General features: G+C 44.7%; 1 protein-coding gene across 1 annotated transcript in view; it reads left to right on the forward strand.

Annotated features, from left to right (window-relative positions):
* srek1 (splicing regulatory glutamine/lysine-rich protein 1) overlaps positions 1 to 25,930 on the forward strand; it is a 97,163-nt gene that overhangs the window by 16,197 nt on the left and 55,036 nt on the right. Inside the window, exons 3-4 of the mRNA XM_085981669.1 lie at positions 11,281 to 11,396; positions 12,040 to 12,246. Of these exons, the coding sequence (XP_085837795.1) occupies positions 11,281 to 11,396; positions 12,040 to 12,246 (323 nt within the window). The remainder of the gene's footprint in view (positions 1 to 11,280; positions 11,397 to 12,039; positions 12,247 to 25,930) is intronic.

Genomic DNA, 25,930 nt, shown 5'->3' on the forward strand with positions numbered 1-25,930 from the left:
AAGGTTTTTCTTTATTAACCATATTTAATGGTAGTTGGAATCCCAGTACCAATATTAATTTGGTTTTGTATGTTTTCTCTGTGATGTGTGTGCATTAGTAGATGACTAGACTGGCGAAGGCAGACCTGTGCACTTGCCTACTGTAGGCATTGTTTGCCATGCCACTAATGCTGTCACCAAGCAAAACCTTCACGGGGGGAATAATGACTGGAGACTGCCCGTCGACATCTTCCAAGATGGATACCCTGTCTTTATTTTTTTATTTGTCCCTTGTATACGTCTTCTCTTAGCATTTTAATCCTTTCTGCTTTTGTACTGTGTTGTTTGTAAATGTTCTCTAACTAAAATACTGTTTAATAAATCAGTTCCTGATTGTGTGTGTGTGTGTGTATTGGGGAGTGGATTTCTTTTTAGATATGGTAGTGTATAATTATATCATTTTGTTTTAAAATGCCAAGATAAATTTATACCAATGTTACTTAAGATTTTTAATTTTTACCATAATACATATATTGTTTAAAACCACAAGAGTTTGTTTTCAACAAAATTATTTGAGAGCTTTATGTATGGCATTGAAATTTTCAATTGATATATGATACAATTCTCTTATTGGTTCCATCACATTTACTGTGATTGCTGCAGTGACACCTCTTTTTCTATCTTCGTAAATGATAGCTTATGTGTTTGTGCGTTTTCGTATATATTAACAAGAAAAGCAAATGGAAGCAATGTAATTAAGTTGTATAGATAGTAATGAATAGTGGCTATAACAAAAAATTATATCCATTTTATACCACACATGCATTTTCCAGTCTGGCGTTGTACATTTTTACTCTAATTAAAAAGCAGCAGTGCTTTAATAAGTAGTTTTTTAACTACAGTATGTACAATAATTAAAAATAATGTGAGCCTGACTTCTTGCCTGTGTTTCATGTAGTCACAGAAACACTGGCTATACGCTCTGCACTCAAACGTCTGTGAAAGTATTGATTTCCCCCCCCCCCCCCCCCCCCCCCCCACAATTGTTAAAGTAATTGCATTGTGTGGTACAAAACAGAGCATGCATCTGATAGCAGTAAACTGCAGTGCACTGCATGATCTTCGCCATTTCCAAAAAAATCTTTGTTCATTTGTTCACCAGTGGCTTAATGTGCTAATTGAATGTTAAAGCACATAGAAATTCTTTTAGCATAAAAGCTGGCGGTATGGTGATATCCTTTTATAAAGTAATAATTGATATGGTTCTCAAATATGGCACAAGTGTTTGAAAGCATTTGTTCTAATTGCCTAAAACTACAATTTTTCCCCAAACTGTAGGTAACTTGTGGTAGGGTACATTTTCCTTGAGTGCCAACAGCACTTTGATACCTTACTCAAAAGCCCATTATTTATGTGTGCACTGACAACAAGTATCAGCTGGCTAATAAAAACAGAAATTGCTGGAAATACTCAGCAGGTCATGCAGCATCTGTAGGGAGAGAAACAGAGTTAGCATTTCAGGTCGATGACCTGTCGTTAGAACCATCCGTTGTCTGTTCGACTATGGAAGAATAATACAGCAGAGCTGAATTTTATCCTCACGAGTATCCACACACGTGCGGTTTCAAGCACAGATCACCGGCTAGTGACCAGGAGTGTGAACCCTACCTAATTTCCTTCTCCACTATTCAGAGGGTACTGTGGCAAGTTGTTGTACCCCTAGTTCTGACCTACCTGAGATCAGCTAACAGCACAGACCGGAAATTAAACCTGAGGCCTTCCCAGTCTGCATAACTCTTACCAAATCGCATTTGCTCACTAAGCTATCTGGCAGATCTGTTTTTCTGATTGTTTTGAGAAAGTAGCTGAGTTAGGTTGAACTAATATTAAAAACATCTTTTAAACAATAACAATTTAAATGTTAAACTAACATTTATGTTTTTTAGAATTCTGAGATCATTACAATTTCAGTGATAACCATGAAGTAAATTTTGGGAGATAGTCCTTTAGTACAATAGCTGGAGGTTGATTTATTTATAAGTATTGTAGTTAACGTGTGTGTCTTTTGTACCTAAATTCATACGTGGTGTTGCTACTCACAGTAAGTCCAGTAATCTAAAGGTGGCATCAATAATTTGGAGTGCTTTTTACATAAGAACATATGAAAAAGACCAACTAGTCTATCCAGCCTGTTCCATCCAAACATGATGCAGCCTTCATGTACCATCCAGCCATCTACACCCCCCCCCCCCCCCCCCCCAATCTTGTGGGAAAGGCAAAATAAATTTGGAAAAATGTATGGAAAATTCCTCTCAGACCCCCAAAGACAAACAAACGGGCAAGTAGGAGACTGCAGTATCTGATGAAAGAGAAATCTTAAAACATTTTGCTATCACTACTGTCAAAAGTAATGCTTAATGTAAAAAGTCATGACAAACTTTTTGTTGTCACCTTTTGATATTCAGAACTGGGAGCAAAAACATCACAGTGCTGTCATATTGTGAGCAGCAGGATCACAGGCCTCAATATCAACCCCCTCCATGGCGGGTGGGAGAGGGTCGGGTGAGGGGGGGTTAAACTGGCAAGTGCGCGAAACACAACCCTAACCCTCTGCGTATGTGCCCGTTGCCGTTTTTATGGTGGCGGGTTTCATTGCGTCTGAGTGTCCCACTGTGGAGAGGCAGAACACTTCATTAACATATTTAAATTGGGCTCTCACAGTGCAGTTGGGAGCCTGCTTTAAAATTCACTGTTGCTGCGTGGGTTTCCCAGTGGTCGGGAAACCCGGCAGTGAAAGGAAGGTGGGAGCAATGTTCCCTTTAAGCTGGGTGGGATCTACCAGATCTGCAAGGTAAGTGCCTTTTTCAGCACTCCTTGTGGGCCGGGCTAAACGGAGTGCTTCCCCCAGCCCCTCAAGGAAGCCGCCTGCCGATCGTGGCCTCTCGATCGCTGGCCGACCTCCCCCACCGCGCCCCCCCCCCCCCCCCCCCCCGATTCCTGTGGACTGTCCCCAAGGGACCCTGGCTGCAGCTGACTGTCCCTTCTGACCTTTGGCCGGCTGTCAGGCAGGAAACGGATCCCAAAAAATATAAGGAGGCCCTGCCATTAAGTTCGGTAGGACCTCCGCGTTCCTGGCCTTGCCAGGTTCTTCAGCCTCCCCGTAAATATGGGGGCCACAGAGTCACCATTTTCTTAAGCCACTCTTTCAGAATTGGATTCAATCAAGCATTAGAATGATTTATAACCGGGGTAGCCACATTTTGAAGCTCAAGAAACAGTGGAGGTCAATATTCCCTTTAAGCTGCGCAGCGCTCTGCAGCTCCCGTGCAGCTGACTCACTGGCTTTTAAATAGGTAAAACCCCGCATGTGCGGTATTTTGCATGTGCCGCGCAGCCCCTTAAAGGTGCTACCAAAAAATAATAAAAGGAAACATTAGTGGAGGCCGAAAGAGACTTGGGGAGTTCATGTACATAGATCAGTAAAATGTCATGGACACGTACAGAAAATAATCAAAAAGGGTAATGGAATACTGCCCTTGTATCTAGAGGACTAGAATGCAAAGCCCTGGTTAGACCACACCTGGAGTACTGTGAGCAGTTCTGGGCAGCATACCTCAGGAGGGATATTTTGGCCTTGGAGGGAGTGCAGCATAGGTTTACCAGAATGATACCTGGGTGCCAAGGGTGAACATAAGAAATAGGAGCAGGAGTAGGCCATTTGGCCCCATGGAGCCTGCTCCGTCATTCAATAAGACCATGGCTGATCTTCTACCTCAACTCCACTTGCCTGCACTATCCCCATATCCCTTGATACCCTTAATATCCAAAAATGTATCGATCTCTGTCTTGAATATACTCAATGACTAAGCCTCCACAGCTCTCTGGAGTAGAAAATTCCAAAGATTCACCACCCTCTAAGTGAAGAAATGTCTCCTCATCTCAGTCCTAAATGGCCGACCCCTTATTCTGAGACTGTGACCCCCCTGGTTCTAGACTCCCCAGTCAGGGGAAACATCTTCCCTGCCCTGTAAGAATTTTGTATGTTTCAATGAGATCACCTCTGATTCTACTAAACTCCAGAGAATATAGGCCTAGTCTACTCATCTGTCCTCATAGGACAGTCTGGTGAACCTTCATTGCACTGCCTCTATGGCTAGTATATCCTTCCTTGAGTAAGGAGACCAAAACTGTACACAATACTCCAGGAGTGGTCTCGCCAGGGCCCTATATAATTACAGTAAGACGTCTTTACTCTTATACTCAAACCCTCTTGTAATAACGGCCAACATACCATTTGCTTTCCTAATTGCTTACTGTACCTGCATGTTAACTTTCAGTGATTCGTGTATAAGGACACCCAGGCCCCTCTGAACACCAACATTTCCTAATCTCTCATCATTTAAAAAATACTCTGCTTTTCTATTTTTCCCACCAAAGCAGATAACTTCACATTTCTCCACATTATATTCCATTTGCCATGTTCTTGCCCACTCACTTAGCGTGTTTATATTCCCTTGAAGTCTCCTTGCATCCTCCTCACAACTTACATTCCCACCTTGCTTTGTATCATAAGCAAACTTGGATATATTACATTTGGTCCCCTCACCCAAATCATTGATATAGATTGTGAATAACTGAGGCCTAAGCACTGATCCTTGCGGTACCCCACTAATTACAACCTGCCAACCCAAAAATGACCCGTTTGTTCCTACTCTCTGTTTTCTGTCCATTAACCAATCCTCAATCCATGCTAGTATATTACCCTTAATAATCCCATGAGCCCTAATTTTGTTTAATAACCTCTTGTGTGGCACCTTATCGAATGCCTTCTGAAAATCCAAATACACCACATCCACTGGTTCCCCATTATCTATTCTGCTAGTTACAACCTCAAAAAACTCTTAAAAGATTCGTCAAACACGATTTCCCTTTCATAAATCTGTGTTGACTCTGCCCAATCCTCCGTATTGACTCTGCCCAATCCTATTATTTTCTAAGTGTCCTGTTACCACATCCTTAATAGATTCCAGCATTTTCCCTACTTCTGATGTCAGGCTAATTGGTCTGTAGTTCCCCGTTTTCTCTCTCCTTCCTTAAATAGTGGGGTTACATTTGCTACCTTCTAATCCACAGGAACCATTCTAGAATCTATGGAATTTTGGAATATGACAACCAATGCATCCACTATCTCTATAGCCACCTCTTTGAAATCCCTAGGATGTAAGCCATCTGGTCCAGGGGATTTATCAGCTTTCAGTCCCATTAATTTCACCAGTACTATTTTTTTTACTAATACTAACTTCTTTCAGTTAGACCCTTCTCGCTAGACTCTTGGTTCTCCACTATTTCCGGAAAGTTTTTTGTGTCTTTTTCCGTGAAGACAGACACAAAGTATTTATTTAATTTCTCTGCCATTTCCTTACTCCCCGTTATAATTTCTCCTGTCTCAGCCTGTAAGGGACCCACATTTACTTTCGCTAATCTTTTCCTTTTTACATACCTGTTTTTATGTCTCTCGCTAGTTTACTCTCCTATTCTATTTTCCCCATCTTTATCAATTTCTTGGTCCTCCTTTGCTGAATTCTAAAATCCTCCCAATCCTCAGGCTTACTACTCTTTGGCAACATTATAAGCCTCTTCCTTTGATCTAATACTATCTTTAACTTCTCCTGTTAGCCACGGTTGGACCACTTGTGCCATTTTTGTGCCTTAAAGAAATGTTTATTTGTTATATACTACGTATTAATTATTTAAATGCTAGCCATTGCTTCTCTACTGTCATACCGTTTAATGTAGTTTTCCAATCTACCTTAGCCAACTTGCCCCTCATACCTAGGTAGGTTGCTTTGTTTAGATTTAAGACCCTAGTTTCGGATTTAACTAAATCATTTTCAAACTCAATATGAAATGCTATCATATAATGGTCACTATTCCCTAAAGGCCCCTTTACTACAAGGTTATTAATTAACCCTTTCTCGTTGCACAATACTAGATCTAAAATAGCCTGTTCCCTAGTTGGTTCCTCAACATACTGATCTAGAAAACTATCTTGTATACATTCCATGAATTCGTCCTCCACACTATTACTGCAAGTTTAGTTTTCCCAGTCTATATGTAGATTAAAGTCCCCCATGATTACTATATTACCCTTGTTACATGCGCCTCTAATTTCCTGATTTATACTCTGCCCTACATTACAACTACTATTTGGGGGCCTATAAACAATTCCCACCAATGTTTTCTGCCCCATGCTGTTACTTAGCTCCACTGAAACTGATTCTACTTCTTGATTTACAGAGCTAAGATCCTCTCTACTGTCTTTATCCCATCCTTTATTGTTAGGGCTACCCCTCCTCCTTTCCATTTTGCCTATCTCTTCTAAAAGCTAAGTATCCTGGAATATTTAGTTCCCAACCTTGACCACATTGCAATCACGTCTCCGTAATGGCTATTAGATCAAACCTATTAATTTCTATCTGCGCTATTCATCTATTTTGTTGCGAATGCTTCGCACATTTAGATATAGTGTCTAGCTTTTACTTGTTTCTATTTTTCCCTGATGCCACCTTGGTCACTGATGCCTTTTTACCATTGTTACTCTCACTGTCCCTTCCTGACCCACTGCTTATTTTTACCCAAAACTCTACTCTGCTGTAGAGCCTTGACATTTCTCTTGCTGCTTTTAAATTTACTCTTTCCTGAATCCTCCCACCCCCCCCCCCCCCTCATTAGTTTAAAGCCCTGTCTACTGCCCTAGTTATTCGGTTTGCCAGGACACTGGTCCCAGCCCGGTTTAAGTGGAGTCCGTTGCAACGGAACAGCTCCCTCTTTCCCCAGTACTGGTGCCAGTGCCCCATGAACTGAAATTCCTTTCCTCCCACACACCACTCTTTGAGCCACGGATTTAAACCTCTAATCTGTTTGTCCCTATACCAATATTCGTGTGGCTCAGGTAACAATCCAGAGATTATTACCTTTGAGGTTCTACTTTTTAATTTGGATCCTAGCTCCTCCAACTCTCTCAGCAGAACCTCATTCCTAGTTCTACCTATGTCGTTGGTTCCTACCTGGAACATGACAACTGGATCCTCCCACTCCAAGTTCTCCTCCAGCCGCGAGGAGATGTCTTTAACCCTGGCACCTGGCAGGCAACACAACCTTCGGAACTCTAGGTCGTGGCTGCAGAGAACAGTATCTATCCCCCTGACTACACTGTCCCCTACCACAACTACATTCCCTTTCACCCCCCCCCCCCCCCCCAACTTGAATGGCCTCCTGCACCATGGTACCATGGTCAACTTGCTCATCTATCCTGCAGGCTTTTCCTTCATCCACACAGGCAGCAAGAACCTCATACCTGTTAGACAGGGGCAAAAGCTGAGGCATTTCCAGCCTTGCACATTGATTCTCCTTACCTGCCTGAGTTGCTGTCACACCATCCTGTCCCTGATCACTAACCAGGCCTGTACCACTACCTAACCTAAGGGGTGTGATTGCCTCCTGGAATAAAGTGTCCATGTAACTCTCCCCATCCCTGGTGCCCCGCAATGCCTGCACCTCAGACTCCAGCTCAAAAACTCTGAGCTGAAGTTCCTCAGGATGTAGGAACTTACTGCAAGCGTGGTTGTCCGGGATCACAATGCTCTCCACAAGCTCCCACATGCTGCAGTTGTGGCACACCACCTGCACTGCCAGCTCTATATGACCTTGTTTTATTTAACTAAATTTGTAATTAGGTAACTTAGTTTACAGTGTAGTTTCTTGACTACTTACTTGATCTAGATTAAGTTAAGGGTATTGAAATTAAATATCTCTGCCTTGAATATATTCAATGACTCCGCCTCCACAGCTCTCTGGGGTAGAGAATTCCAAAGATTCACGACCCTCAGAGAAGAAATTCCTCCTCATCTCCGTTTTAAATGGGCGACCCCTTATTCTGAAACTGTGCCCCCTAGTTCTAGATCCCCCCACGAGGGAAACATCCTCCCTGCATCTACCCCGTCAAGCCCCCTCAGAATCTTACATGTTTCAATAAGATCACCTCTCTTCTAAACACCAATGAGTATAGGCCCAACCTTTCCTCATAAGACAACCCCTTCATCTCAGGAATTAACCTAGTGAACCTTCTCTGAACTGCCTCCAATGCAAGTATATCCCTCCTTAAATAAGGAGACCAAAACTGTACGCAATGCTCCAGGTGTGGTCTTACCAGCGCCCTGTACAGTTGTAGCAAGACTTCCCTACTTTTATACTCCATCCCCCTTACAATAAAGGCCAACATTCCATTTGCCTTCCTAATTACAGGAAACTCTCGATTTACCGGCACCTAAAATAACCGGAAATCTCTGTTAACCGGCAAAATTCGGGAGTAGGTTCAGGTAAGTTTTACTTCATATTAGTGGCTGTTCCTGGATCTGTGACCGTGTAACTGGGGTTCCGGCACCTGTTACTATGCAACAGGGACGCCTGGATCTGTGGCCGGGGCTCCTGCACCTGTTGCCATGCAACAGGGACACCTGGATCTGTGGCCGTGTACGGGGCTCTCGTACCTTTTACTATACCTCTCTGTAATCCGGACTTTTTGATCAACTGGCACCACGCCAGTCCCGTCGGTGCCGGATAAAAAAGAGTTTCCTGTACTTGCTATACCTGCATGCTAACTTTTTGTGTTTCATGTACGAGGACCCCCAGATCCCTCTGTACCGCAGCATTATGTAGTCTCCATTTAAATAATTTGCTTTTTTATTTTTCCTACCAAAGTGGATAACCTCACATTTCCCCACATTATACTCCATCTGCCAAATTTTTGCCCACTCACTTAACCTATCTATATCCCTTTGCAGACTCTTTGTGTCCTCCTCACAACTTGCTTTCCCACCTACCTTTGTATCATCAGCAAATTTGGCTACAGTACACACGGTCCCTTCATCCAAGTCATTAATATAGATTGTAAATAGTTGAGGCCCCAGCACTGGTCCCTGTGGCACCCCACTAGTTACAGTTTGCCAACTGGAAAATGACCCAGTTATCCCGACCCTTTGTTTTCTGTTAATTAGCCAATCCTCTATCCATGCTAATATATTATCCCCAACCCCGTGAGCGCTTATCTTGTGTAGTAACCTTTTATGTGGCACCTTATCGAATGCCTTCGAAAATCCAAATACATTACATCTACTGGTTCCCCTTTATCCACCCTGCTCGTTACATCCTCAGAGAACTCTAGTAAATTTGTCAAACACAATTTCCCTTTCATACAATCAAGCAGAGTCAGCATGGTTTTATTATGATTTTCTAAATGTCCTGTTATTACTTTCTTAATAATGGATTCCAGCATTTTCCCAATGACAGATGTTAGGCTACCTGGCCTATAGTTTCCTGCTTTTTGCCTCCCTCCTTTCTTGAATAGAGGCGTTACATTTGTGGTTTTCCAATCCGCCGTGACCTCTCCAGAATCCAGGGAATTTTGGTAGATTACAACCAACGTATCCACTATCTCTGCAGCCACTTCTTTTAAGACCCTAGGATGTAGGCCATCAGGTCCAGGGGACTTGTCAGCCTTTAGTCCCATTAGTTTGCCTAGTACTTTTTCTCTAGTGATAGTCATTGTTTTAAGTTCCTCCCTCCCTATAGCCCCTTGATTATCAATTATTATTGGGATGCTTTTAATGTCTTCTACCATGAAGACCGATACAAAATATTTGTTCAAAGTCTCTGCCATTTGCTTATTGTCCCTCTCTTTCAAACACTCATTAATTCTGTCATTCCCTCTCTGCCTGTCTCTCTCATTCTCTGTCTCATTGACTCACTCTCTGTTTTGCTTGTTTCCTCTCTCTGTCCTTCTCATTTCCCTCTTCCACTTGCTTGCCTTCTTACTCCCATTTCTCTCTCTTACAGTTAATACCAGCAACTCAGTCTCATAAACCTGAGCAGCACACAGCTGAGTAGGTAACAGATCTGGCTTCTTCTTTGCTGCAGAGGCTTGTAGAACTGAAGGGGTGTGCTTATGGCAATAACACCGGTGTCAACTCACCCCAACCCGCCCCCGTTTTTTCCTTTGTCAAGTGCAGGACCATTTGGTTGTTCAAAAGCTTTGTGTGTTGCAGCACCTCTGCTGGATATTTTTAATTAGTTTATAAATAGAATTAATTAATTATATATGTGTAAAAATCTTGTGTTTCGCTTGTGTTTGTCGCACTTCAAAATTGTCAGTATTAAGACAAAGAAAGCCAATTATTTCCTGATAATCTTTCTGATCTTGATAACTTGGCTTCTACCTACAGACAGGAGTCGCAGATTTATAAGCAGCTGCCGATCTACAGAAATTTAATTAATTATGTGCCTATTTATACCACTTTCCCACAGAGAGTAATTGAGCAGTGACCTTAAAGGGACACAGTTCTATCTTAGCAGCTAGACGTGAAACTGTGCGCCAGTCAACTAATTCCAATTATATAGGTTACCTGGGTCAGGATGAAAAAAAGACTTCCCGTTTTGCTGCGCATGGGCATAGCAGCTAAGTAATGCATTAAAAATGCCACACTTCAGCCACAGAATGGCTGAGATGCCAGTTGGCTGCCCCATTTTATAGCACAGTAACTGGTGATCAGTTGACTGTAAAATCATTTGTGCTGACGCACATATGTACTATTGTGACACACTTACCAGGTAAACGGATGTGAAATTTTAGAGCTGTAATTTATAATGATGGAATTCAGGATGAACTGAATTACATGAAACATTTGTAATCTCATTAGTAAACGATTATGGTTTCTTGCCGCGACTGTTTAACTGGTTTTTAATTTTTTAAAAATCAGTTCTCGGATGTGTCATTTTATTGGGGACTAAAAAAAGAATTTTAAAAAATGTTCTTCTTTTCTGTATCTGATGTTCTGTGTGCTAGTAGTGATGCAGCCAACATGAACGGTTGTCGTGTGTAACACAACTTTCGAATACTGAGAGTGATCGCCTGGGGAAAACGTCCATGCTTGATATCGTATGGTACATGACCAATAAGTTTCAAGTACAGGTGACCATAGCTCAAAGTGTTAAATTATTGTCTACATTTTAAATTATTAAAACAAGTTTTCCTGTAAATATGGTTGCTTACAGTTTTGACAGTTTGCATTTTTATTTTAATTTTATTACAGAGTAGGTTAAAAAGACATCTTTATGTTTGTATGTTTTTGGAAGGATCTAGAAGTGAGCTCTCAGATTAGTCAATCTGTGCTATTGAGATGGGGAAAATAACTCATTTTCTGCTTGATTCCATTATCCTAAGTAATTGTCTTGTTTCTTTCACAGGTAAGATCCCAGATGAAACCAAAGCCTTGTCCCTTTTGGCTCCTGCCACTTCTATTGCAGGATTGATGCCTGGTGCAGGGTTGCTCCCAGTCCCTACTTCAAACCCTCTTGCTTCTGTAAGTGATGTTTTGAAGCTTGGAGTGTCTGTAAAACATTCTTTTATATTTACATTACAGTTCAATGGAAGCATAAACACATAATCAACAAATATAATATTTGAAATTAGAGTAGAAACTGGATGGCCAAGCAGTTTTCTTTGTAAAATCCAATGTTAAACTTGTTAAAGTGCTAAGAGCAGCCTGTGAGGGGGATCTACAGTTACTGAGCATTGGAGGCAAAGGAAGTGGCTGAGTTGGAATGGGAAATGTAGCCAGTGGAAGGGGAAGTGCACCTGGTGGGGAACAAATGAGAATTTGAGCCAGTGAACTGAGGAGAAATGTGTACATCCCCTTCCCTTCACCCCATCATTGGCCCCACACTTTGGAATTCCCCACCGAAACCCCTCCACCACCCTCTCCTACTTTAAGGCCTTTGTTAAACCCACCTCTTTGAGCTAGCTTATGGTCACACCCCCTAATAAGCTCCTTGTTTGGCTCGGTGTCCATTTTCACTTGCAAGTTCACATGTATGTTCAGAATGTTAGGTGTGTGCAGCACATTTTGAAAGAAAATGGTCATCTTTTAAAGGAAATGGATTTGGATACATTTTCTTAAATAAAAAAAAAAAACGAATTCCCAAGCTACATTTTTTATTTGATAGATTGGTGCAGTTGATGCAGTTCCGAGTACAGTGGGAACTGTTGTTGCTTCTGTCCCTTTTACTACACTGGGAGCACTACAAGCTGGACTTGATCCTACTCTTACAGCATTAGGAATAAGTTCTCAACCTCCAACAATGGGAAATGTGGATCCTTCCAAGATTGAAGAAATCAGAAGAACCATTTATGTTGGAAACTTGAATTCACAGGTAGTTTATTGAAATGATTTATGTTGGTAAAACTGTCAAGTTTTTAAGTTCTTCCCTTCCTCTTAAAAAATATTCTGCTACTGGAGAGTTTAAATAAACTGGTACAATTGTTTCAACATCTATACTGAAATCATGTACACCAAAGCTTAATTTTACGTTATTCCTTTAAGCTATCTGAATTGAGGATGCTTAATTATTTTAAGATTGCATTTAAACAGCACTCCCTAAATAAAGGGATTTTGCGAACACTTTATAAGAGGGAGAAATTGATGTAGAGGGATTTGGGGGAGGCAATCTGAAGGCATCATTACAGAGAAATTTTTGGAAAGCTTTTGAAGGTGGGAAGAAAGGTAGCAAAGTAGAGTCCCACTGTGCAAGAGGACTGAAAGATCAGCCTCTGATGGTGGATTGGAGCGAGTGAGGGATAAGCAGTAGTTTGAGGTCAAAGGAACAGTGCATCTGGACTGGGATGCATGACCAGAAGAATACCCAAATAGGGTGAGGCATGGTAGGATTTAAAACGAGGTTCACTATGGCAAGGGAGCCAGTGAAGATGGGTGGAGGTGATCGGTTTGTGGGAGATGACTCAGGCCATTGTGTTCTGGGATAGCGGCAGTCTGTGAAGGGTGGAAGTAGAAAATATGGCTAAGCGAGCATTTGAGAAGTTGATCCATTAAGTGCTGATGGTATGGATTAGGGTTTCAGAAGTGAATGGGATAAATTAGGAACATTAGTGGGCAGTGTCTTTGAGGTAAAGGGAAGGTAGTGTTTGTTGTATCCATGTGTTAATGGAGACACGGAATGCAGGAGTTGGTTTAACAGGTGTTTACTGAACAAAGTTTGGAGGTGAACTAAAAGATACAAGACACTATACAGGCTTATATACCCGAGTGGTCACTACCGGCATTACAGTACACAGGGGCTCTTAAAGGCACATACACTACAATTCCTCCCCTTTTAGATAATTGGTACATAACATTTTAAGTAATCATTAATTAACATGTTTACAAGAACAATAATCTACACATTTGCTGCAGTTAATCAATTATAAGTCAGTCTCTCTGGAGGCTTCCTGACTCGGTCCGGATAACGCCTCGGTGGTGTAGTAGGTTCTTTTGGCAAGGTCGATTCGGCTTGAATGCCAGTGTCGGGTTCATCTGGTTCCAGTATCACCGGATCGGAGGTAGATACTATGGGTATCTCTACTTCATCATTAGGCGTATAGAGTTGTGGTGTAGGTTGTCCCTTTTTTGATGACTCTATGATCTGGTCAGCATGGCGCCTTATTATACTTTCTCCAATGTCCACGGTATACATCAGCGGTCCTAGTCGTGTGCAAATAGTTCCAGGCTGCCATTTCTCGGTACGGTAGTCCTGGGCCAAAACTTGTTGACCTATCTGGAAGGTTCTAGTTGGCCTTTCATTCATGCCTTGAAATTGCCGGTTCTCTACGTCCCTTCTGATGTTTGGCTTGATCAAATCCAGCCGGCATCTTAGTCTTCTATTGAAAAACATCATGGCGGGAGTTTGGTTTGTAACCACATGTGTTGCATTCCTGTACGCAAACAAGAAGTTATCTACCTTATGTTGTAGATTTATGTCTTCATTACCCATGGCCTTTATGGCCTTCTTGAAGGTCTGGACAAACCTTTCAGCTAATCCATTGGTGACGGGATGGTATGGGGCGGACGTGTAGTGCTTAACCCCATTGTTTTTTAAGAACTTCCTGAATTCTTCGGACACAAATTGCGGTCCATTATCAGAACAGATCTGTTCAGGCAGCCCATTCCTGGCAAATATGGTCCTTAATACTGTGATGGTTTTTTCCGTGGTGGTGGAGGACATCTTTATTACCTCCGGCCACTTGGAGTGTGCATCAACCGCGATTAAGAACATTGAGTCCATAAATGGACCAGCAAAGTCGATATGTACCCTTTGCCATGGAGATGAGGGCCACTCCCATGGATGTAGAGGGGCTTGTGGTGGGGCGTTTTGGACCTTCTGGCATCCTAGACAGCTCTTGGTCATTTCTTCGATGTCTCCATCGATACCTGGCCACCACACAAACGCTCTGGCTAGGTTCTTCATTTTCACTCCACCCAGATGCCCCTCGTGAAGCTCCTTTAGCACTTTATCCTGGAGTTTGGGTGGAATCGCCACTCTGGATCCACACATCAAGGTTCCTCGGCACACTGACAGCTGTTCTCTTCTTTGCGAGAATGCTGGCAACAGTGGTTCGCCATGTGCTGGCCATCCCTTCACCGTTAAATCGTAGACTCGTGAGAGAGTCGGGTCATTTCTCGTTTCCTTTTCAATGGTAGAATTTGTTACTGGTAGACATTCCACTATGGTTGAGTGGAACATTTCCACTGGGTCCACTGTAGGTGCCTCTTCTACCATTGGCAATGGTAGGCGTGATAAACCGTCAGCATTCCCATGCTGTTTTGATCCTTTGTATTCTATGTCATATTGGTGTGCCCCTAGGAAAAGGGACCACCTCTGTAGCCTTTGCGCTGTCATAATGGGAACGCCCTTTTTAGGGTTGAATATGGAGATGAGTGGTTGATGGTCAGTCAACAAGGTAAATTTTTGCCCGTGTAGGTAATGGTTGAATTTCTTCACTCCCCACACCAGGCTGAGTGCTTCCCTGTCGATCTGGGCATAGTTACGCTCAGCTGAGTTCAATGAGCGTGACGCAGAAGCTATCGGCTGCTCCGAGCCATCAGGGAATCTATGCGATAATACCGCTCCTATGCCGTAAGGGGATGCATCGCACGCCAGTCTGATTGGCAGTGATGGGTTGTAATGAGCCAACACTTCCTTGGACGTGATCAAGCCTTTGCATTTATGGAAGGCACGTTTACAGTCTTCGCTCCATTTCCAAATTACTCCCGTTTGTAGCAGTGCGTTAAGAGGGTGCAGAACAGTTGACAAGTTCGGTAAAAATTTATGATAGTAATTTATCAATCCCAGGAACGACCTTAATTGTGAGACATTTTCAGGTGCTGGGGCTTTTATGACCGCTTCAATTTTTTCAGGTGACTTATGCAACCCTTCTTCGTTAATTATATGGCCACAATATGATATTTGTTTCTGGAAAAATTCGCACTTGGGGCGATTTGCTCGTAGGCCCCGTTCTCTCAGCCTAGTGAGCACCTGCTCCAAATTGGCAAGGTGCTTGTTGTCGTTTTCTCCTGTTACAAGGATGTCGTCTAGGTAGCATTGAGTCCCCGGAATCCCTTGCAGGACTTGCTCCACAGCTCTTTGCCAGATAGCTGGAGCTGATGCTACTCCGAAAACCAGTCGATTGTACTGGTACAGGCCTTTGTGTGTGTTTATCGTGAGATACTTTTTAGAGGCCTCCTCAACCTCCATCTGTAGCACGGTGGCATAGTGGTTAGCACTATTGCCTCACAGTGCCAGGGACCCGGGTTCGAATCCGGCCTCGGGCGACTGTCTGTGTGGAGTTTGCACATTCTCCCCGTGTTTGCGTGGGTTTACGCCGGGTGCTCCGGTTTCCTCCCACAGTCCAAAGATGTGCAGGTTAGGTTGATTGGCTATGATAAATTGACCCTTAGTGTTAGGGGGATTAAATACGTGGGGTTACGGGGATAGGGTGGGATATGTGTTGGTGTAGGGGTTACGGGGATCGGGTGGGATATGTGTCGGTGCAGGCTCGATGGGCCGAAATGGCCTCTATCTGCACTGTGGGGTTTCTGTGATTCTGTGATATGCCTGTGCTAAGTCAATTTTGGTGAAACGTTTCCCTCCGGATAGTGAGGCGAATATATCTTCTATCCTCGGAAGAGGATACTGTACCGTGTGAAGGACCGGGTTTACAGTCACCTTGAAGTCCCCACAGATGCGAATTTTTCTCTGTTCTTCAAATTTATCATTATTCAACGCTTTCTTCATGACCGGGACGATGGGTGTTGCCCACTCGCTCCAATCTACCTTGGATAACACGCCTGCCTTTTCCAAATTCTCCAGCTCTGCCTCGACTGCTGGACGAATTGCGTATGGCACCGGCCTTGCCTTAAAAAACTTGGGAATTGCCGCATCTTCCACTTTTATTGAGGCGGTGACGCCTTTCAAGGTTCCTAGTTCCTGTTGAAACACTTCTTTGGCGTTGGCCAAGGTGTCTTTTAATCGTTCAGGAATTGTGGTGTATGTGCCTTTAAGAGCCCCAGGTGTGCGTAATGCCGGTAATTGCCACTTGGGCTATATAAGCCTGTGTATTGTGTATATCCTTTAGAACCCCCCCCCAGACTTGCTTAGTAAATACCTATGAACCAACTCCTGTCTTCAGTGTCTTTATCTACACACGGACACTACAGTGGCGACGAGGATGGGATACGGACTTACCTGCAATTCGGCAGCACCTCAAGGACATCGATTCCTCCAGCGTCCAGAAGACTCAAGGAAGTAATAGAAACTGTGGTTTCACCAGCTGGCGGCAGGCACTGCGCTAATCCTTCCTGGGCGTCAGGCTGGGGCTCCAGCGGCGGGCTCTACAGCTGAGACAGGCAGCGAAATCGGAGGCAAGCAATAACGGACTGGGAGGGTGCACTCGGGAGACGGCCGGCGCGGCAAGCAGGTCAACGTTTAGACCTCCGTCGGGAATGAGTCTCCAACAGTGAATAAACGGAAACCACAGTAAAACAGCGTTGTTATCAGTAGCAGCGGCGGGAAAGCGCAGGAAGCACCACATCGTTGCTACAGAGAGAAAAAAAAAGCGCGGGAAGCGCCATATCTTTTTTGAAATGCCTAAGTCTGGCAATATTGATGCTTTTGATAACGAAACAGAGCCTAACTTTGGCAATATTGATGTTTTTGATAACAAGATAAAGGATTGGACCACATATGTAGAAAGAGTGGAGGTGTTTTGCACCGCAAATGGAATAGAAGATGAAAAAAAAGCTTCAGTGCTTCTGGATCTAATGGGCGCAGAAACATACAAGCTGTTACGCAACTTAATCACTCCAGCCGAACCGATGGAGAAGAATTTTGAGGAGATTGTTGATACCCTACACTGCCAATTCGAGGCAGGACTGGCAGATTCTCTGCAAGACAAATTCATCTGCGATCCCCTAAGTGTAGAAACACAAAAAAAGGTATCTTCTGGAAAAGATTTAACACTGGACAAGGCTTTCAGTGCAATAGGAGCGGCAAAGATACAGCAAAGGCCACAGGACTTCGGCACCCATGAAATGACACGGGGTTTCGAGAGATGTTATCGCTGCGGCAGATCCAACCATGACCAGAGGGATTGCTGGTTCAAAGAAAAAGCATGCAGGCGATGTGGAAAGATGGGACACATTCCACGTGTATGCCGATCTGAAAATAAAAAATCCACTAACGGGAAAAGAATCAATAAGGAAAAGCACAGAAAGGTACAAATGATGACAGACAGTAGCTCCAAAGACCAGAAGAGCAATAGCGACTCCGGGAACAAGAGACTAAGCTCTCTCAAATTACATAATGTAATTGCCAATGAAGATTACCAGACCATTTGGGTTACCCTCATAATAGCAGGGTCCCCAGTTAAAATGGAGCTAGATACAGGATCAGCTCTAACCGTAATAAATCGACGAGATTACGAGAGGCTATTTTCGCATATACCTCTAAAAGACACATCCATTATCTTAAAAACATATACGGGGCAGAAAGTATACCCCAAAGGAAAAATAAAGGTGCCTGTGGTATACAACGGCAAAGAAATACAAAAGTTGTATTTATACATTCTACAAGATGGTGGTCCACCGTTGTTGGGACGTGAATGGATAAGGAAGATACGTTTAGACTGGCACTCCATTCAGGCACTGACGGTGACCAGTAAGGAAAAAAACAATGATGACATCATACCTGAACGATTAAAAGACATCTTGGCCAACGCCAAAGAAGTGTTTCAAGAGAAACTAGGAACCTTGAAAGGCATCACCGCCTCAATAAAAGTGGAAGATGCAGCAATTCCAAAAAATTTTAAGGCAAGACCGGTGCCATACGCAATACGTCCGGCAGTCGAGGCAGAGCTGGAGAATTTGGAAAAGGCAGGCGTATTATCCAAAATAGATTGGAGCGAATGGGCAACACCCATCGTTCCAGTCATGAAAAAAACATTGAAAAATAACTCTGAGGAACAGAGAAAAATTCGCATCTGTGGGGACTTTAAGGTGACTGTAAACCCGGTCCTTCACACGGTACAGTATCCTCTTCCGAGGATAGAAGATATTTTCGCCTCACGATCCGGAGGGAAACGTTTCACAAAAATTGACTTGGCACAGGCATATCTACAGATGGAGGTTGAGGAGACCTCTAAAAAGTATCTCACAATAAACACACACAAAGGCCTGTACCAGTACAATCGACTGGTTTTTGGAGTAGCATCAGCTCCAGCTATCTGGCAAAGAGCTATGGAGCAAGTCCTGCAAGGGATTCCGGGGACTCAGTGTTACCTAGACGACATCCTTATAACAGGAGAAAACGACAACGAGCACCTTGCCAATTTGGAGCAGGTGCTCACTAGGCTGAAAGAACGGGGCCTACGAGCAAATCGCCCCAAGTGCGAATTTTTCCAAAATCAGATATCATATTGTGGCCACATAATTAATAAGGAAGGGTTGCATAAGTCACCTGAAAAAATTGAAGCAGTTATAAAAGCCCCAGCACCTGAAAATGTTTCACAATTGAGGTCATTCCTGGGATTAATAAATTACTATCATAAATTTTTACCGAACTTATCAACTATTCTACACCCTCTTAATGATCTTCTACACACAGGAGTGATTTGGAAATGGAACGAAGACTGTAAACGTGCCTTCCATAAATGTAAAGACTTAATCACATCCGAGAAAGTTTTGGCTCATTACAACCCATCACTACCAATCAGACTGGCGTGCGATGCATCCCCTTATGGCATAGGAGCGGTATTGTCCCATAGATTCCCTGATGGCTCGGAACGGCCGATAGCTTTTGCGTCACGCTCATTGAACTCAGCTGAGCGTAACTATTCCCAGATAGACAGGGAAGCACTCAGCCTGATATGGGGAGTGAAGAAATTCAACCATTACCTACACGGGCAAAAATTTACCTTGCTGACTGACCATCAACCCCTCATCTCCATATTCAACCCTAAGAAAGGTGTCCCCATTATGACGGCACAAAGACTACAGAGGTGGTCCCTTTTTCTAGGGGCACACCAATACAACATTGAATACAAAGGGTCAAAACAGCATGGGAATGCTGACGGTTTATCGCGCCTGCCGTTGCCAACGATAGAAGAGGCACCTACAGTAGACCCAGTAGAGATATTCCACTCTACCATAGTGGAATGTCTACCGGTGACAAATTCTGCCATTGAAAGGGAGACCAGAAATGACCCTACTCTCTCACGGGTCTACGATTTAACAATGAAGGGATGGCCAGCACATGGCGAACCACTGCTGCCAGCATTCTCGCAAAGAAGAGAACAGCTGTCAGTGTGCCGAGGAACCTTGATGTGTGGATCCAGAGTGGTGATTCCACCCAAACTCCAGGATAAAGTGCTAAAGGAGCTTCACGAGGGGCATCTGGGTGGAGTGAAAATGAAGAACCTAGCTAGGGCGTTTGTATGGTGGCCAGGTATCGATGGAGACATCGAAGACATGACCAAGAGCTGCCTAGGATGCCAGAAGGTCCAAAATGCTCCGCCACAGGCCCCTCTACATCCATGGGAGTGGCCCTCATCTCCCTGGCAAAGGGTGCACATCGACTTTGCTGGTCCATTTATGGACTCAATGTTCTTAATCGCAGTTGATGCACACTCCAAGTGGCCGGAGGTAATAAAGATGTCCTCCACCACCACGGAAAAAACCATCACAGTATTAAGGACCATATTTGCCAGGAATGGGCTGCCGGAACAGATATGTTCTGATAATGGACCGCAATTTGTGTCCGAAGAATTCAGAAAGTTCTTAAAAAACAATGGGGTAAAGCACTACACGTCCGCCCCATACCATCCCGCCACCAATGGATTGGCTGAAAGGTTTGTCCAGACCTTTAAGAAGGCCATAAAGGCCATGGGTAATGAAGACATAAAACTTCAGCACAAGGTGGATAACTTCTTATTTGCATATAGGAATGCAACGCATATGGTTACAAACCAAACTCCCGCCATGATGTTCTACAATAGAAACCTAAGATGCCGGCTGGATTTGGTCAAGCCCAACATCCGAAGGGACGTGGAGAACCGGCAGTTTCAGGGCATGAATGAAAGGCCAACTAGGGCCTTCCAGATAGGCCAACCGGTTTTGGCCCGGGACTACCGTACCGAGAAATGGCAGCCTGGAACTATCTGCACACGACTAGGACCACTGATGTATACCGTGGACATCGGAGAAAGCATAATAAGGCGCCATGCTGACCAAATCATCAAGTCATCCGAAAAGGGACAACCTACACCACCACGCTATACATCTAACGATGAAGTAGAGATACCCATATCTACCTCTGATCCGGTGATACTGGAACCCGATGAACCCGACACTGGCCTTCAAGCCGAATCAGCCTTACCAGAAGAACCTACTACACCACCAGAAACTACTACACCCCCGAGGCGTTATCCGGACCGAGTCAGGAAGCCTCCTGAGAGACTTAACTTATAATTAATTAATACAGCAATGTATATTATTTTGCATATAACATGTAATTAATAATTACTTAAAATATGATGTACTAGTTAGCTAGAAGGGGAGGAATTGTGGTGTATGTGCCTTTAAGAGCCCCAGGTGTGCGTAATGCCGGTAATTGCCACTTGGGCTATATAAGCCTGTGTATTGTGTATATCCTTTAGAACCCCCCCCAGACTTGCTTAGTAAATACCTATGAACCAACTCCTGTCTTCAGTGTCTTTATCTACACACGGACACTACAGGTATGATGTCATCATTTTTTTTCTTACTGGTCACCGTCAGTGCCTGAATGGAGTGCCAGTCTAAACGTATCTTCCTGATCCATTCACGTCCCAACAGCGGTGGACCACCATCTTGCAGAACGTATAAATACAACTTCTGTATTTCCTTGCCGTTGTATATGTGGAAATAGCCACTCGTAATCCCGTCGACTTACGACGGTCAGAGCTGATCCTGTATCTAGCTCCATTTTAACTGGGGACCCCGCTATCGTGAGGGTAACCCAAATGGTCTGGTAATCTTCTTTGGCAATTACATTATGTAATTTGAGACAGCTTAGTCTCTTGTTTCCGGAGTCGCTATCGCTCTTCTGGTCTTCGGAGCTACTGTCCGTCATTATTTGTACCTTTCTGTACTTTTCCTTATTGATTTTTTTTCTGTCAGTGGATTTTTTGTTTCCAGATCGGCATACACGTGCAATGTGTCCCATCTTTCCGCATTGCCTGCATGCTTTGTCCTTGAACCAGCAGTCCCTTAGAGTCATAGAGTTATACAGCACAGAAAGAGGCCCTTCGGCCCATCGTGTCTGCGCCGTCCATCAAGCCCTGTCCAACCTAATCCCATTTTCCAGCATTTGGTCCATAGCCTTGTATGCAATGGCATTTCAAGTGCTCATCCAAATGCTTCTTGAATGTTGTGAGGGTTCCTGCCTCTACCACCCTTTCAGGCAGTGAGTTCCAGACTCCAACCACCCTCTGGGTGAAAAAGTTCCTCCTCAAATCCCCTCTAAACCTCCTGCCCCTTACCTTGAATCTATGCCCCCTTGTTATTGACCCACCTCAATCAGGTCCCCCCTCAACCTTCTTTGCTCCAAGGACAACAACCCCAGCCTGTTTAGTCTTTCTTCATAGCTGAGGCGCTCCATCCCAGGTAACATCCTGGTGAATCTTCTCTGCACCCTCTCCAAAGCAATCACATCCTTCCTATAGTGAGGCGACCAGAACTGCACACAGTACTCCAGCTGTGGCCTTACCAGCGTTTTGTACAGCTCCATCATAACCTCTCTGCTCTTATATTCTATGCCTCGGCTAATGAAAGCAAGTATCCCATATGCCTTTTTAACCACCTTATCTACCTGATCCGCTGCCTTCAGGGATCTATGTACATGTACACCCAGGTCCCTCTGACCCTCTGTGCTTCCTAGGGCCCAACCACTCATTGTGTATTCCCTTGCCTTATTTGTCCGTCCAAAATGCATCACCTCGCACTTTTCAGGGTTAAATTCCATTTGCCACTTTTCTGCCCATCTGACCAACCCGTTTATATCGTCCTGTAGCCTGAGGCTTTCCTCCTCGCAATTTACCACCCCACCAATTTTCGGGTCATCTGCGAACTTACTGATCATACCTTTTACATTCTCATCCAAATCATTTATGTAGATCACAAACAGCAAGGGACCCAGCACCGATCCCTGAGGTACCCCACTGGACACAGGCTTCCAGTCACAAGCAACCTTCGACCATCACCCTCTGCCTCCTGCCACTCAGCCAGTTTAGGATCCAACGTGCCAAGGCACCCTGGATCCCATGGGCTCTTACCTTCTTGACCAGTCTCCTATGCGGGACTTTGTCAAAAGCCTTACTGAAGTCCATGTATACCACATCCACAGCATTTCCCTCATCCACACACCTTGTCACCCCCTCGAAAAATTCAATCAGATTGGTCAGACATGATTTACCCTTGACAAAGCCATGCTGACTATCCCCGATTAATCCTTGCCTCTCCAAGTGGAGACTAATTTTGTCCCTCAGAATTTTTTCCAGTAATTTCCCTACCACAGATGTTAGGCTCACTGGCCTGTAATTCCCTGGTTTATCCCTGCTACCCTTCTTGAATAATGGTACTACGTTAGCTGTTCTCCAGTCCTCTGGTACATCCCCTGTGGCCAGAGAGGTTCTGAAAATTTGTGTCAGAGCCCCTGCAATCTCCTCCTTTGCCTCACACAGCAGCCTGGGATACATCTCGTCCGGGCCTGGGGATTTATCCACTTTTTGGCCTGCTAAAACCGCTAGTACCTCCTCCCTCTCGATGCTAATATGTTCAAGTATATCACAGTCCCCTTGCCCGATTTCTATGTCTACATCGTCTTCCTCCATAGTGAACACAGATGCAAAAAATTCATTTAAAACCCCGCCTACATCATCTGGCTCTACACACAGATTGCCACTTTGGTCCCTAATGGGCCCTACCCTTTCCCTGGTTATCCTCTTGCCCTTAATATACTTATAAAACATCTTAGGATTTTCCTTTATTTTGCTCGCCAGTGTTATTTCATGGCCCCCCCTCGCTCTCCTAATTTCTTTTTTAAGTATGCCCCTGCACTTTTTATACTCCTCTAGGGCTTCCTCCGTCTTTAGTCTTTTGTAACTGCCAAAAGCCCCCCTTTTTTTCCTAATGCATTTTTGTATATCCCTTGTCATCCAAGGTTCCCTTTGCTTGTTGGTACCACCCTTGACCTTTACGGGAACATGTTGGCGTTGTACTCTATTTCCCTTCTGAAAGTCTCCCACTGCTTTGATGTGGATTTTCCTATAAGTAGCTGCTCCCAGTCCACTTTGGCCAGATCCTGCCTTATCATATTAAAATCGGCCTTCCCCTCTGGTCATGGGTGGATCTGCCGCAGCAATAACATCTCTCGAAACCCCGTGTCATTTCATGGGTGCCAAAGTCCTGTGGCTTTTGCTGTATCTCTGCAGCTCCTCTTGCTGCTGCTTCGCATGATACAGCCACACTGAAAGCCTTGTCCAGTGTCAAATCTTTCTCAGAAAGTAGCCTTTTCTGTGTTCCTTCACTTAGGAGACCGCAGACGAATTTGTCTCGTAGAGAATCTGCCAGTCCTGCCCCGAATTGGCAGTGCTTTGACAGCTTTCTTAATTTGGTGAGGTAATCAGCGTTACTTTCATTCTTGTGCTGATTCCTCCTGAAGAATTTGAATCGTTCCGCTATCAGCAGCGGTGTTGGGTTTAAGTGCTCCTGTAGGGTATCAACAATCTCCTTAAAATTTTTGTCCATCGGTTTGGCTGGAGTGATTAAGTTTCGTAACAGCCCGTATGTCCTTGCGCCCATCAGATTTAGAAGTACCGATGCCTTTTTATCATCCTCTACTTCATTCGCTGTGCAATATACCTCCACTCTTTCCACATATGTGGTCCAATCCTCTATATCACTATCGAAAGCAGTAATATTGCCAGTCTTAGGCATCCTGAAAATCAAAAATGGCACCTCCCGCGCTTTCCTTTCTTCTCTGCCGAGAAAAAAATGGCCTTTCCCGCCGCTGCTGACAACGCTGTTTTCTGCGGTTTTTATTTGCACAGATATTTTTAATAGTTGGAGACTCGTTCCCGCCGGACTCTCTGGGACTTTTCCCTCCCTCTGCTTGGTCTGAACGCCGACCTGCTTTGCAGCGCCGGCTGTCTCCCGAGTGCTCCACCCTCCGTCTCTGTTTGCCTCCGCCTTCCGACTCGCTGCTCGGCCCCGCTGCAGAGCCACCCGATCGAGCCCCAGCCCGACGACCAGGAAGGATTAGTGCAGTACCTGCCACCGGCTAACGGTGAAACCACAGTTTTTTTTCTCGTTTTTTTCTTCTTCGACCTTCGTCTGAGGAATCGATCTCCTTGAGGTGCTGCCGAATTGCAGGTAAGTCCGTTTCCAATTCATCGCCACTGTTGTATCCGTGTGTTAACGGAGACACGGAATGCAGGAGTTGGTTTAACAGGTGTTTACTGAACAAAGTCTGGAGATGAACTAAAAGATACAAGACACTATACAGGCTTATATACCCGAGTGGTCACTACCAGTATTACAGTACACAGGGGCTCTTAAAGGTACATACACTACAGTCTTGAGAGTGAACTAGATGTTGGGTAGAAAGCTTAGCTCAGGATCAAACTTGGGAAGTTGCAATCTATTGACCTCAGCCTGAGCAAGGAGCCCGGGAGATTGATGGATACAGCACTAGAGTCATGTAGGCGCTGATTTGAGCTGAACAGGATGACTTAAGTTCTACTAACATTGAGTTGCAGGAAGTGACAACTCATCTAGGACTTGATGTCGAAAAGGTAATCACGTAGTACAGCAATAGCCCTGGAATCAATGGTGATGATGGAGATATGAAATTAGGACCTAGAAATTCACTGGCGCCCCATTTGGGGCGCCAGCCTCGCCAGGGCGCCGGAAGTACCGCCCTGGAAGGAGTCGCGGCTGCCCGCCGCAAATTCAGTTTCAGCGCCCCAGACGGAAGCGCGGCGCTACTCGAGGCGCCCCGCGTCCCTCTTGGGGCGCTGCAACTGAAAATCGCAGCGCAACGTGTCGCAGCGCCACACGCTGCGGCACGGCGCGCTGCGGTACTGCAGGCCTTCCTCCCCTTCTTAAAGGGGAGGGGCCTGCTGCAGCGCGCTCGAAGAGCGCGAGTGCCGGCAAAAGAGCCTGGCACCGAGGAGAAGTGCCGGGCTCTTGGGACACAACCGGCACTCCGCGGGTGGGGGGGGGCTCAGGAGGCCGGGGACGGCGGCGCAGAGAGGTGCTGGCAGGCGGCCAGCAAAAAAATGGCCGCCCCACACCTCGGCGCCTTTACTGCCGCAGGTAGGCCCCCCTGAACCGGTCGCAAATTGCGACTGGCGTTAAAGCAGGGGGCGCTACTAAATTTCACGATCGGGGCGGTAGCAGGGCGCTGTGCACAGCGATGACGTCATCGTTAGCGGTGCACCGCTAACAGCTAGCGCCGCCATTAGCGTCCC

Source organism: Somniosus microcephalus, chromosome 1 (assembly GCF_052327205.1).
Source record: "Somniosus microcephalus isolate GS21.2 chromosome 1, FLI_Smic_1.0, whole genome shotgun sequence".
Lineage (NCBI taxonomy): Eukaryota > Metazoa > Chordata > Chondrichthyes > Squaliformes > Somniosidae > Somniosus > Somniosus microcephalus.